The 14,883-nt window shown below is 52.5% G+C and overlaps 1 protein-coding gene across 2 annotated transcripts; it reads right to left on the bottom strand.

Moving 5' to 3' along the window:
- Nucleotides 1-4,652: 4,652 nt before the first annotated feature.
- On the bottom strand, nt 4,653-14,369 carry AMPD1 (adenosine monophosphate deaminase 1). 2 transcript variants are annotated; one of them, XM_065740284.1, is made up of 15 exons: nt 14,259-14,369; nt 11,113-11,287; nt 10,459-10,624; nt 9,221-9,383; nt 8,778-8,997; nt 8,139-8,268; nt 7,682-7,876; nt 7,390-7,521; nt 7,139-7,302; nt 6,882-7,008; nt 6,258-6,421; nt 5,807-5,927; nt 5,180-5,353; nt 4,942-5,052; nt 4,653-4,822 (listed from the first exon to the last, which is right to left on the bottom strand). In XM_065740284.1, exons 1-15 carry the CDS (start codon nt 14,278-14,280, stop codon nt 4,667-4,669), a joined length of 2,220 nt encoding a protein of 739 aa, XP_065596356.1. In that variant the 5' UTR covers nt 14,281-14,369; the 3' UTR covers nt 4,653-4,666. The 2 variants fall into 2 exon arrangements, with proteins under 2 accessions (XP_065596356.1, XP_065596358.1); XM_065740286.1 differs by having other exon boundaries at nt 10,459-10,621.
- Between the last annotated feature and the right edge of the window lie 514 nt (nt 14,370-14,883).

The following is a 14,883-nucleotide window of genomic DNA, read 5'->3' as shown; positions in this document are numbered from 1 at the left end:
CCCCCAGCCAGCCCCTCTGCAGCGTGCTTGTACTGACGCAGGCCAAACAGAAGTGCTCTGTTTCTCTGATGCTTTGCACTGCTCAAAGCACCTCAGGCAGCCCACAATCACAATCACAATCACAATCACAATCACAATCACAATCACAATCACAATCACAATCACAATCACTGCACATCTCCACTGGAACTCTCTATGCAACGAGAGACAAGACACCATGCCAGCTCTATTGGCAGGGAACGTCTACTTCTCCAGAGTCAGCAATAGCAGGATGGCTACTGCTTCACACAGGAAGATTTGCATGGCTGTGTTGACTGGAGAAGAGCTCAACAGCACAAGTGAAAACTTGTTTGATGTTCTGCATGTCAATACCTGATCTAACTTTGCCAGCAGAGAAACTGGAGGGCAGTGGCTGGCAGTCAGGGGCAGTTTTGGGAAGACAAACAACAGAGGTCAAAAGGCAGAGAAAACTGGTGAATTCTCTTGCTCAAAGGAAAAAGAGACCTGTGTTTACATCAGCAGAGAAGGAACACTAAAGAAATGATGTGATTTCTCCTACCAGATAGTCCTGCAGCAAGAAAGGCAAGTGAAACTAGCACCTTACCACCAGGGAGAACTGGGGTTGCTGCAGAGATCCAGCACCTACAAGTCTGGCACCTACACACGTGGCACCAAGCCTCTGCACGCTGCTGGCCTTCCACACCTTGTGCCAAAGCAGCATTGACTGCTGTGGCAAAATGGTCACTGCTGCCTGTCTTCAGGGAGAACAATATAGATTCCTGCAGTCGAGCATTTTATCATCCCAGACAGTTGTGAATAACTCTCGCACTCATTGCTGTGAGAGTTTTAAACTAGAAGAGAAATTTAGGTTACACGTGAGGAAAAAAATCTTAACTCAGAGGGCAGTGAGGCCCTGCCACAGGCTGGCCAGAGAAGCTGTGGGTGCCCTATCCCTGGAGGAGCTCAAGACCAGGCTGGATGAGGGCCTGGGCAGCCTGAACTGGTGGAGGGGAACTAGCCCACTTGGCTGGCGGGGGCTCTGGGGTCCCCTCCAACTCAACTATTCTGTGGTTTTATGATTAATGAATGGACTAAACTTGGACTATCTGGGTAAGCAACTGAGCTGGAAATAGGTGCTGCATCATCACCCTTCCATATCCTCAACATGCCCATACTAGCACCCCTCCTGACCACCACCCTGCCCTGTCTGCAAAGCAGTGCAGCCAAACTGCTCCTGTGCACACAGCACTGCCAACAGCAGCAGGGCACAGCACTGCACAGCACAGCACACCCTCCCACCCACCAGCAGCAAGGAGCAGGCAGGGGACTAGCAAACTAACAACAGCATCCCATCACTCAGGGGCAGGAAAAGAGCAGAACAAGTCTAAGAATGACACACAACTGTTAAGAAAAAGGAAACCACACCTACAGTCCCACCATTCCCGATTCCTTTGCCCGGGGTACTGCTCTGCTACCACACCCCACGGTGAGACCCTGGGCCATGCTGCTCCCCTGCTGCTCACAGCCCCAGGCCACTGCCCTCCCCTATAAATAGGGTATTGTTTCCAAAACATCCTGAGCCAGAGCAGATCCATCCTTCCTCAATCCCTGTCTGCACAGCCCTGATTAGCAGACAGCAAAGCAACTTTCCTCTGCCCTGTGCCACTGGAACAACTAGGGAAACAGTACTCTGGGCCACTCCCGAGGACCTAAAGCACAGGCAAGCCAGGATGCATGGGCTCCAATGGGAAAAGCCAGATTAGAAGAGATGGGAAACAGCCTCCTCCCTTCAGCCACCTTAGGAGCCACGTTGCTCCGAGTCCAACAGCAAAGGTCTTTCCAAGGCATGTCACTGATCTTTGCATTACCACATACAGGTAGAAACATCCTGGTTCATCTTAAATGAAGGCAACAGAACACAAGTTCAAAGCACCTCACGCTCTCCTGCAAAGTGCTGCTCCAGCAGCTGCTGTGCTGAACTGTCTTCCAAAATAACCCATCCTCCAAGGAGAAGAATGCAGCTCTTCACCTGCACAGGCTTGCCAGGCAGCTGGCTGCTATCAGGATATAGGCATTCAACCTAAGCTCATTGCATGAGCCAGGGCCAGCAGTGCAGGCTGACGTTTAGTGAAGAAGGAGGAATCTGGAGTGGTCTGACCCATGCCAGACAGCCCCAGACACAACCTGAGACAGGCCAGCACGTAGCTTAGAGACACACAACCAGCAGAGATACCTGAGTCAGGCAGTCAGCACCCGTACATCACAGACCACCCCACCATTCTTCTTACGGATTAACCTGACTTTCAGTGTCTCCTTCCTAGATTCATAGATTTATAGATTCAGAGATACATTAGGTTGGAAAGGACCTACAAGATCATCTAGTCCAACCATCCTCCTATCACCATCCCTACCCACTAAAATTCCTTTAGATGTCTCCTTCCTAACACCTTAAGCAGCATCAATTCACTTTCTAGTACTTCCACAAAAATCAAATCTGTCATTCCTACAGCACAGCTGCATAGTGTAGCCAAAAATACTGAACTAATTCATTGAAAGCAATAGCCACAAGCAAAGCATGGCAGAAATAGCACACACTTCTCCCCGTAAGAAAGACAGCATGGATCTGAGAGGGTCAAAACAAGCTTCCACATCTTTATTCAAAGCAGATGGATGAGGCACGTTTACAACACGACAGGCAGCCCTTACTCCTCTTACAATTCTAAAAGCCAGAGAGTGTACTAAGCATGTTCTGTATAGTCTGAAGACTGCTCAGCTTCCTGAAAATACGTACTGAAGGAGAGAAGTGCTGCCAGTGCTGCTCGAGAATAAAGCACCCTTGAGAGCTGACATCAAGTGCACCCGCTGTGGGACCCTGCAACTCCCCTCAACACATCATGCTGGCAGCTAAATAACTAAGCAAAGACACGAGCACAGCACCTTACCTTATCCTGCTGTACAACAGACATGAGAACGAGTAAATCAATGAGCTGGCAAGCCCACGCAGTTCTGAAGCAATCTTTTGCTCCTTTTTATGGGACACACAGTTTTGAGACAAGTGAGAGATGACAGAACTCCTTGCCATTAAGCCTCCTGTGTTGGTAGCCCAATACAAGGCAGCTTCTGGTCTTGGGAAGGCTAGGGAAGCTGTCCTGGAAGGATGAGGGGACAGCCAGTACAGCAGGAAGGACTCCTAGACCTTTCAGCTACTCTCATTCTGTTCAGCTCCAGAACAAACCTGAAGCTCTTCTGAACAAAACTGTGTCACTCAGATGTCTGAAAGGCATGGGCAGCACCAAACAAGCAGATTTTGTATCAAAGCAAGTCATGCTTCAGGAATGTGGTGTGCTTAGTCATTTCCATTTCCATCCGAAGCAACTCTGCTGATTAACTCATTCAAACCTTCTGCTTCACGATGTGGAACGGAGTCCCATCTGACCTGACACCTGGCCACAGAGGTGATGGCAAAAGGAGGTTAAGTCTGACCTCGTGTGTCCTACAACTTCTGTAGGGACAAGAAAGCTTTGGCTGACTCTGAAGGGACGAAATTCCACTTCCTGACCTCCCCAGACACGCTGTGCACTTACCTCTCCCCTAGGCAACCCGTAACCCGCAGCACCAGACGTATTTTGGGGGGCAGCCTCTCCGCGAGCCATTCAGGGTCCGTTTCTCTGCTCAGCACACCCTCCCCCCGCTGAAGTTTGCACTGTGTGAGTGCTCGGACAGCGGGCAGCTCCCCGAGCCGCCTGCGAGCCCGCAGGGACAGCTCAGAGCGACACGGAGGGAGCACCGCGACCCCGGGGAGCGTGGGCCCCGGGCCTGGACGGGACACTGCCGCCACCGCAGCACCCAACCCCCGCGGAACCGCCAGCCCCGGCACGGCCGTGCGAAGGGCTCCTGCGGGGCCGCCTCCCGCGGCTGCCAGCGGTCCTCAGCGCGAACAGCGAACGCTCCCTGAAATATCGGCCCGACGGGCAGCGGTAAAACGCGCCCGGTGACGGCTGATGCAGCGCGGTGCTGCGGCGGACGCCCCGTCCTCCCGGGACTCGTTCGCCCGTCCCCACCCCTTCCCGTCGCGGGCAACGCTCTCCCCACGCTTCATCACCAACCCCGGACCGATGGCCGCCGCTCCGGGACGCGCCGTGCCCGGCAGCGCTGACAGCGGCACAGGCGGCCGCGGGGCTCGTGCTCTCCGCTCGGAGCTGGGCAGCCCGCGGCCTCGCTCGAAGCCCTCACCAACGCTCCGCGCGGCAGTCCCGTCCCACCCCGTCCCACCCCATGGCAGCACCGCGCACCCCACCCCCTTCCCGCCCAAAACCTCCACCCCCCCCCGCCCGCGGCGCTCCGTCCGCCGCTGCCCGCGCTCACCCCCGCCCGGCCCCGCTCAGGGGGCGCTCCCGCTGCGCTGTGCAGCGCTATGCAGTGCTGTGCAGTGCTGTACAGTGCTGTGCAGTGCTGTGCAACGCTGTGCAACGCTGTGCAGTGCTGTGCCGCCCCTCCCCTCTCCTCCCCTCTCCTCCCCGCCCCTCCCCGCCCCGCAGGCGCACGGAGCAGCTCAGAGATGCGCTTTTACTGCCCGGCTCAGCACCCCGAGCCCGCGTCCCGCTGCTGTCCGCAGGAGCCGAGCACGGCGGCAGGCAGAGCCGCGCCCAGGGGTCGGCCCGGACTCCTACTCGGCTTTGAGGCCCTCAGCGATGAGGTTGAGCTCGTAACACCACGTCTCGTAGCGATAGGCCATGCGGATCTGAGCCACGTTGGTCTTCCGGAGGTCGTTGCCTTGGGGCCCCTCCTCCTGGTAGTTTTCACCCAGGAACTTGGCTTTCTCCTGCCGTGCAAGGACAGGGGCACAGGTTCTCACGGGGTCCCGCCGGCAGCACCCACCGCGGTGCAGAGGAGAGGTGCCCAGGGCCCTGCTCCGCTGCCCGGCCCTCCCCAGGCACCCACCTCGTGGGACAGCCCGCACTGCAGCACGCTGTTCCTGGCGATCTCACACATGTCACAGGTGCTGAGTTTGAAGACCTGGGCAGCGATGGCGTACTCCTCCATCAGGGGCTCCTGTAGCCAAAGGCTGCATGAGAAGCCGGCAGCTTCTGCCTGCACAGCCCACAGCTGTGCCCAGCACGCCCTCAGCCACTGCTGCCGGCTCCCGTGACTAACGGGGCCCACACAGCTCACACGGCACCTTGGTGTAATGGAACTGCATGGGGTCATCTGTAGAAAGGGACACCATAAGGCCCTTCTGGTGGAAGTCAAGCAGTGGGTTCTTTGCGTACTCCAGGAAGAGGCTGTTGTTGCTGAGGGGGGACATAGCGATGGGAATTTGGGCAAGGAAGTACAGATACTGCAGCACTGGACTCTGCAACGGAGAGAAGAATGACCAGATTTAGGGATAAAGCTGCCGTGACCTCCACCTCTTCAGGCTCACAACTCAGATCCACCCAGTTCCACAGCCAGGAAATCCAATGCACAGCACTCATGAGCTGTGTAGGCAATGCAGCAGTTCTCCAGGGCCCGCATGGAGCACGAGGGATCAAGCGAGTTGAGGTCTGAAGTCATCCAGACTTCAACTCCAATGAGACATATTTATAAAAATGATAGGTCTGTGATGCTAAACCCTTTGGAAATGTGAATACAGCAGTCACAGACATGCCTGGGGAAACCCAGGGAATCACATATTTGACATAAACCAGGCTGTTTGTGTAAGGCTGAGGCAGAGGCATGATTAACTATCAGCCACAGCAGAGGTCAGCTGTGAGCGTGTTCTCTTTCTCTGTTACTTCACTGCTCTGTGGCACACTACTCTGCTCACCTTCTTGAGGTTGAGACCATGGGAGATGTTATCTGCTGTCATGAAGGCTGCAAGCAGGTGTGTGATGGCCCCAGCTTCCCCACAGTGTGGACGGAAGAGGAACGTGTTCATACCACGCTGCCTAAACACACAGAAGGAAGACTCATAGCAGGTAAGCAGTAGGGTTAGATGGCATATGATGCAAGATCCTCCTGCTTCGGATCCAGCTCAGCCCTACCAGTGTGTCCCCCAAGAATCCAGCTTGACCTAACATGTACTCTTTCCTCCCCTCTGCATACAATAGATGCATCTCTGCAATCCTAAAGTTTTCACCCCATTTGATCACACTTCCTATTGAGGAGTGTTGGGAAATGCAAGATGCCCCAAACCACACTAGTGGCAGAGCAAGAAGGAGCCCTGCTGACTTCTACCAGCCCGTCGGGCAGGTCCCTCAGCAGACCCAGGGCCTCACCTGCGCAGGTTGTTAAGCACCAGGATGTTGGCATACATGTAGTATACGTAGTAGGTATAGGATGGATTCTTTGCAGAAGTCCACTGCTCTGGCTTTGGACTTTTAGTGGAGAACATGTGTCCGCTGTGCTTGGATTCGTCATCCACGCTGTCAAAGCCAGTGATCTGCTTGACAAAGTAACAAAAGAAGCTGCATCTCAAGGCTCCCCACATTGTCACACCCAGGTAGGCTGCCTCACTTTGCCCCACTGCAGCTGACCGTACCTTGGCTGTAGTCCACAACCCCTGCCCTACCCAGGGAAGAGTCAGGCAAGGTTGCAGACCTTACTCCCCATGGACCCCTAGGCTCTGTCCAGGGGTTGAAAGAAAGCTCATACCAAGCCAGTTATCTGGGAGGTAAGGGGACAGCATTTCTCACAGCCTCATAGCAGCCCAGCTCAGGGTGACCAACCCCCCCCCCTTTCAGCACTTCTGACACACATCATTTTCCAGAAAATGGCAGAATAGCCACAGTCCCACTGATGACATTTTCTGTGTCAGACAGAGCTGATGTCCTATTTCTTGTGCGCAAACAGGAACATCCAGGGCTCACCAGACCCTGACGACACCATTAAGTGACACTCACGTGGCGTAGAAAGACACTCAGCTCTTTGTGGGCCTGAGGATTGACAGTTGCCTCAAACACAGGAACAAAGATATTTTCCAACATCTTCCCAAAGTGTGGGAGGAAATTCCGAGATCTGAACACATCACTGCGGACAGATGCAAAGATTAATCACTGTCAGAGGAACATGGCTCACTGTTCCCACAATTCCTTCTGGGTTAAGATTGAGGTACAGCACACTGTAAGGCACAGTGCTCTCTGAGAACTACAGCACATACTAAATCCTGGGTACTTGGATCATCCACTTCATATTGGGGGAGTAGACCCGGTGTCTGTTGAACCAGCTGGCAAGCTTGGGCCACTCCTCAGCTGATCGCCCATAGATTGAGAGGCGAGGCTCTGCATGCTGGTACTTGGCATCCTCCAGATCAGAGCCAACCTCCTAGGAACCAAGAAAACACACAACACGCAGGTACCCTCTATGCTGTGTGCTGTAGCCCCACGTCTTTCTCCTCTGCTGTATTCATACCTTGATGATGGTAGCAAAGTATTCACCATTGATAGTGTTTTCTGTCTTCAGGTAGAGGTCACGCAGTTCACTAGCACCCACGGGGTTGTACTTGGCATTGAATTTGTCAAAGCGCTGAAACGTCTGCCGCCCCTGGAGCAGAGATGATGAGGGACAAATCCTGTAAGCACATGCTGAGCCCAAGCATACCAGCTGGGCAGAGACTGATCCACAGAAGCCAGAATGGGAAAGTCAGGAGCTGCTGTGCCCTACCATGAACGTCAGCATGCACAATGTGTGCCCTAGCACTTACAGCATGGACATCCAGGGAATCCACGGTCAAGTCGTATGGGTGCAGGTTGAGCTTCTGAAAAAGCTGTTTCAGAGTGAGCTTTTCACCCTTGGCATCGTAGACTACACGATCAGCATCCACACGGTATGACTTCTTGATGAAACGCAGAAGGTGCTTCTGGTTCATGCAGGCTGCAGCATGGATGTGTGTATCCACCTGAGAAGGCAAAGCGACTCCAGCATCAAGATGGGGGTGCTCGGGTACCACCACAAATCCCTTAGCTGAACCCAAGTTGTGTGAGGAGCATGGCCAGCCCCACAGATGAGCTTCATAAACACACCCTTGTCAGTGCCATCCCACTAGCTGGGACAGCGCAGGTGTCCCAAACCTTGACCCCAATATCCACGTGTCTCAGGGAGGAGCGGTCACCAAGAGAGCTCAGCTGCAGGGTTACTGGGCTGTGAGCTTTGCCATTTACCTTACGGCAGTTGTAGAAATCCCGATGGGGGTTGTTCTTCAACTCTTTCATCTCCTCCATCTCATTTAGCATTTCATGCACTTGGAACTTGTATGAGAGGAACTTTAGGCGTCGATGAGTATAGGTCTTACTGGAAAAAGGGCAGAAGAGTGACTGGTCATAGCAAGTCAATTGCATGGGGGGTTGAGCTTCCACCTGAAGTGGAGGAGCTCACACTGCCTTGGCCTGCCTCCCGTGGTGCTGCTTCTGACTGTATCACAGAGCTCTGCAGGAAGGCCTTGCCAGGTAGGAGCATACCTGCAAGAGATGTCTTCAACCCTTCAGTGCTGACTTTGCTCAAGACCCCAGCCAACATGGCTGAGAAGGACAGAGGACACTTAAGTAGCCAGCAGGCTGTTGGTATGGCCAGGTGGGATTCTGAGGTTATCCCTCAACACTGCCCCACCAAGCCCCCTGCCAAAAGGGTGCGGAGCTGGGAGAAGTTTCCCGTTTGGGTTTCCAGACTCTGGGCTGGACCTGAGCAGATCTCTCCCTCCTTTCAGGAAGAAGGGGCAGCCGTGGCTCTGTCCTGGTCCTCCCTCTGCCTGCTGAAGCAGTACCAGTTCAACTGCATGCAGCAGTGCTGATCCAAACACTTACACAGGTCCCTGTGCAATCAGGGCCAAAAGGAAGTTCATGTCGTCAACAAAATGCTCGAGGCAGGGGTAAGGCAGGTCCTTTGGCTCATTTCTTCCAGCTGCTGCCTTGTCACCATAGATGTAAACTATCCCATCCTTCATCTGGACGTGGTATCCCAGGTCCTCGGGGAGATTCCCAGTTTCAAAGGGATCCTGTCCATCCTTCACTGGCGGGGTGAACACTGGACCAAAGGGAGAATATGATGGGGCTCTGGCTGTCAGCCAAAACCCCACAAGCCTGCCACACTCCTCCATCCCCAGCAGAGGATAGGCACAGCCCCAGCACCAACAGTGAAGAGTCCTGGGCAGAAAATCTCCCCATGGAGCACTGTGTAGCTCTTCTCTGACACCTTCCTGTCCCAGTATGAAGTCGGGGGGCAAAACTCTGCAGGTGCTTCACCATACCTGGGCCAGTGTCACTTGCCCTCCAGACCTCGCCTTCAATAGCACGCAGGTACTGTGATGGGGTCCTGGGAAACCTCTGCACTGACTTCTGCATGTACTTCTCCCGGATGCACAAGGCACGGTACAGGCCTTTGCAGACAACTTCAAAGTCTTCAACTGTCACCTGCAAGAGGGTTGCTGTTGATGTAACCACACAGCTGGAACATATAGCTGCTTGAGAGAGACTGTGGTGCACCAAGTGGTAAAGGGTGCAAGTGTGCTTACAGCAGGATACATCTTTGATCATCCTCTCCCTTCCACTGTTCTGCCTGAGCAGGGCAAAGAAGGGATGGTGGGCCAAGTCCCTGACATGGCAAAGGGAGGTTCTTCATGCTACAACAAATGAATTTTAGCTGCCACCCCCTTACATTCTTCACCTCATGCTGTAGTTGGAACCAAAATGGAACCTAGGCTTGGGCAGAAGAAGCTATTTTTGGAGCCCAGACTGAAAGTGAGCAGCATATAGCAGCCCAATACGTCAAGAATTTGATTTACTGCACAGACAAGTGTTCTGGGCAGTGCTGACTGGCCAGACTGGGGCAGCATGACAGAATATCAGCATCAGTTGCAGCTAAGCACAGCCATGGCAGAAGGAATGTGCCTGCTGCACGCTGGTTGGAGTTTCAGTTTCCCCTCATTGCTCCTCTGCTATAGAATTCCAGGCTGAGCACCCCGGCAGCAGATCTGCCAGCAGTATCTCACAAACAGCACAGATACAGCGGAGGGGGGTGTGGAAGACCGGAGGAGAAAGAAGAATTTGCACAGGGTGTGCTAACAGATGTCTGTGCTTGAGCAGTAGGGTTTGGACATCCAGCAGTCCCCTCACAACCTCCATCTGTGCTCAGTTCTGCATTGTGTGCACGGGTCTCAGGCAGACACAGCTGTGTGCAGCAGGAGCAGGCTGCAGCAGGATGAGCATTGCTCTCCCCTTCCGTGCCCTCCCCTCTGCCATGTGCAGAGAATCCCATGGGAAGCACGCAGCACTGAGAATCCTGTTAAGGAATTCAGCTCAGGATCCTCCGGGGATGCAGAAGGAACATCATCAGATGCTTATGAGATACACATAGAGCTGGAAGGCACAAAGTACCCCCACACTCTGTGCCTGGACTCCTGTGACAGTGGGCACTCATGAGGGACAGGCAGGGACTGGATGTCATGCAGTCAGCATGGGGAAGTTGAATGGCCATGCAGGTACCTACCCCAGAGGCATAATCCCCCGTGATCTGTACTCTCTGGAAGTCAGGCACTGTTTGGTAATGGGGGGAGGAAGAGATGACCTCATCGATAGTGGACAATCCTGTCGTAGATTTGTGACCCAAAGGGACTGCCAGTGCAATTGCCTTCAGGCTGAGCATGCGCTTCCTCCTGCCAGGAAGGAAAGCCTCAGGCAAGCAGCCCCAGCTCCTTGGCTGCACACAGGGCTGGGGCATCTACCAGCCACCTTCCAGCTGTGTGCAACATCAGTAATCCCCCTGTTGCTTTCTGACACTGCCAAGAGTAGAGGGCACAGCACATGAAAGTAGCCACGGACTTTCAGGCACTGTCTCTGGAGGTTTCCCCTTTCCAGAGAGGTGTCCAGGTCTCCCTCTCCAAGAGATTTGTGGCCGTTGCAGTGACAGTGATGAGGACAAAAGGGTTTCTCTGCCCAACAGTGGAAGAAACACTTGGAAAGGGAACCAAGTAGCACCTGACAGATGCTCTAGGATTACCGAGGATGTAACCAGGTTTGGGTGTGCTGATCTGTTATTCACGGATCTTTTAGTTAAAGATCCCTTCCTTCTCTTCCACCTGTGGCTGGGCACGAGCTGACACTGCCCCTCTCCTCTTCCTCCCCCACCCTGGCTGTTGCTCACCGCTTTTCTGTTGCGGAGGAACTCTCCTGAAGCATCATGTGTGTTCTCATTTCATGGCGTGAAATGGGGCAGATCTCTTCCACATCGAAGGGGGAGATCTCTTGCCTGGTTGCTTCATCTTTTACCTCTGAGGCAAAGACCTTCTCTGCGAAGGAGCGCGTGGCCTCATCCATCTCTGCAAGGAGAAAGAGCAGGCACAGGGTGAGGTGGGTTCCTAACTCCCAGCCACCCCACAGAAAGATGCCTCCTGCAGTCAGCTTAGAGCTCAGCTCTCATGTCCTTAAAACACTTTCACCCTGCTTGGAAGACGCTGAATGCCCTCCTAACAGGGACGAGGAGCCCACACTGTGGGCTGCTGGGGTATCTAAGCATCCCCAGCCTAATGGAAAAGGAAAAATGTGCAAGTAGCACAAAACAGCTCAGAAAGAAGCAAGATCTCGGGAAGGGCACTTAGGAGATAGAAGAGGGAAACTGGAAGAGCCCTTACAGCTCTAGGAAGGCCCAGACCCACTTGCTTCACAAGGCATCCAGGCAGGATGAAGGCAGGTGGACATGGAGACAGACAAAGCCAGCAGCCAAAACAATTTCTGCCATCACAATGTAGCAGAATAGCTCCTAGCTAGGAAACCATCCTGTGGCCTAGATTCCTCAGCCTGTCACAGCCAGGATGCTGCATGCAGAAGTACCAACCAACATACAGAAGTCCTCTTGGGCATAAGGTTGGCTGGAATTCTAGGGAGCAGGAGGAAGAGGGTCCTTAAAAGCATTTATGCTGCCAGCAAAACACCATAAAACAAGAACTCTTCTGGGAACATCTCGAGATGTACATTTGCATAGCAGCATATGAACTAATTGAGCAGGTTTCAGTGTGAAGCATGGTGAGTATCGATGCTGGAAGCTGGCTCCGTGGGACCACACCACTGACACATCTTCCAGGACATCGTGGTCAGCAGATGAGGACCAGGGCAGGAAGGGCTGACGTGCATGACAGAAGTGTGCTAGCCCTAGAAGCGATTGTCAGCACTGAAGCTAGACAGCTTCTGCTCTCATGGGTCTTATGGGAAAAAAATAAAATAAAAACCAACAGCAAATCCCTGAGTTTACAGTTCCAAGGTCCTGGCAGCAGGTTAATTGGGAAGCACCACACGGGGCTTTCTTTCTCTGCTGTTATTTGATAAATCAAAGGAACCTGTGCTGAGCTGTAAACACATGGGAAGATTGTAGCACCAGATCCATTTCTCAGCAGTGCAGTGTCACAGAAACAGCGTTTCAGCGGCATGAGTTGCCCACTGAAGTATTTTAGGTTGGATCTCTGTTTAGAGACAAAATCCAAGGTGTGAATGGGCACCAGGGAAACTGCAGAATGATTTTCGTCCTCTTCAGAGAAAAGTATTCCTCTAAACAGGAGCTTGAGGACACTAGGACAACATTATGCCAAAAGCAGCTTCCTGGATCCAAGGACCAAAAAGTCTGAAACCGTTCTGTAAAGCAGGAGGGCACAACTGGCACTGCTGAGAAACAGCATCTGCTTGAGCTGCTGAAACATTGCCATGTTACTGCAGTCTGCTTCAACCATCATGCCTGGGCAGTGACACGGGACAGCGGGTAGGAAAATGCACCCATACTCACGTTTAACTTCTGCTGCTTGAGATGAAACAGAAACAGAACAAAAACAGAGGTGGATCAGCCCTCCAAAACTCGGAACCTTTTTGCCTTATTGTCACGCTCGTGATTAAAAAGCAGTTGTGAAGTACAAGCTTAGGCAAGGTGCTGTACTTACAGAAGGAAGTACTTGTCACTTCTAACATTAGGAAGATGTACATTCAGTGTTCATACTCTGTGCTATAGCTTGAGCAGTACGTGCATAAACAAAGCTCCTTACAGATCCCAGAGGCTCTCCCAGAGCTCAGGTTTGCCTCGCAGGAAGCTCTAGATTTACCTACACCTATCCCAGGGGAAGAGCACTTTCTGGAACCTACATCACCTCAATCAGCACTGAAAGCACCTACAGGATACCTGGTTACCTAACAGGACCCTGCTGTCCTCAGAGGTCTTCCCCTACACCTGTGTTCGGGGTTAGGGATGCAGAAAAACGTGGAAAAAAAAAGTTAAGATGGACAAAGAGCATTCTCCAGCCTGAACAATAAAACAAAATAAAATAAAATTCAGTGGCTTGGAGTACTGAGGCTCCTTCACTATTGTTTGTTCGTCTGTCTGTGACTCACCATCCCCAGTGAAGATCAGGATGGATGGCAGTCTCAATTAATATTAAGTTTCCCTCCCAGTCTCCTGCCACCTGTTGTCACATCTCCACTTATTCGCTACCAGAATCAGATAGCTGAGACATCACAGCTCCACAGATCTTCACTTCTGGGCTTTCAGGGCGGCACCAGCACTCTGAGGATGCTGCTTATACCTTTGCTATGTGATCCAGAAAATTCACACTGGGGCTCTCTGGCTTTGCAGTCACCAGCGGCTGACTTTCCGAAATCCAGCCTACATTTGCAGTTCAAATGCTTCCAGTCCTGGCATTTGAACCCCACGTATTCATTTGCAGACCAAGTATCCCAGAAATGCCTACTTTGATCTTCCATTTCTTTCGTGGCTAAAAAATACACACACGAAGGTCAAACTCCCATTGATGTCACAGGTCCAGGCTACAGTACCAGCTTCACTTACTGGGACATATCTGTGGCACAACAGAGCTCTGCAATTCTGAACGTGCTCTCATCAGACCCATTAGGTGCTTGGGTTCACCAGGTTCAGTAACAGCACTTCCCTGCAAGGCTTGGCTGACCAGCACTGCCCAGCTCGCATTCCCACCCTCTGCACTGCAGCACTCCACATCTTCTAAGTGCACTCAGATTGACTAAAGACTCCTGAAATCCCTTTCATCCCTTCTACAATGATTTTATATCAGGTTAGTGCAGGAGGGCTAACAGTTCTTTTCCCCACTATGAGCAGAACAACACAACCATGATTTTGCTGCACTATCCAAGAATGCCTCCAAGCAGGAAGGAAAACGCTCCCAGACCCCAAGCTGCATCCCTGGACGGCAAAGACAGCACAGCACCCGAATCTCAGAGCCCATCAGCTGACGGTCCTGCCCCGTGGCATCCCCTGCCCTGCTCTGCTTTCAGACCTACCTGGAATTCTCACTTGTGACATCTGTGCAGAAGTTTGCAGCCCCCCAGATAACGCCCCGCTGTGACAGCACGAGCTGACTGACTGCTCAGCAGCCTAGCACTTCTTTTACTGCTTTCCCTTCCCTGTAATTAGACTCTGCCACTCTAAAAGGAGAAGGGAGGTGAACTGTAGGACTATTTAAAGGGCTGCCACAAGCACTGGCACTGAAACAGGGCTCAAATTCAACTTCTTTTTTTTTTTCCTAGATTAGGTTTTCAATACATATTTAGTTAAGCTTTGCCCACACTCCGGCCAGACTGCCACATCTCAGGGTCCTTATGTCTTTATAAAGCAAGAATATGGACGTCAGCCTTTTAAGAGAGACTAAAACTGATGTCTTCTGTGCTGAACCAATGATTCGGAGGAGATCCCTAAGGCACGTGGCCCACGGAAACAGGAGCTGTGGGGATAGGTACATCTGATGTGCTCTCAGTAACTGCTGACCAGGAATTCATTGCAGGTTTTTTTTCCTCAGAAGGGTCTGTGTGGAAGAGTGGATTTTACCTGCAGGAGTTGTGCAGATGTCCTCACATCCTCCCAGATGAGTGAAACAGGAGGAAAAAATAAGAAGAAGAAGAAAAGGAA

This window comes from Cyrtonyx montezumae, unplaced genomic scaffold, assembly GCF_038088225.1.
Source record: "Cyrtonyx montezumae isolate F1298 unplaced genomic scaffold, pur_monq_1.0 scaffold_26, whole genome shotgun sequence".
Lineage (NCBI taxonomy): Eukaryota > Metazoa > Chordata > Aves > Galliformes > Odontophoridae > Cyrtonyx > Cyrtonyx montezumae.
Note: the sequence above shows the minus strand (reverse complement) of the source record. Positions and strands in the feature narration are given on the sequence as shown.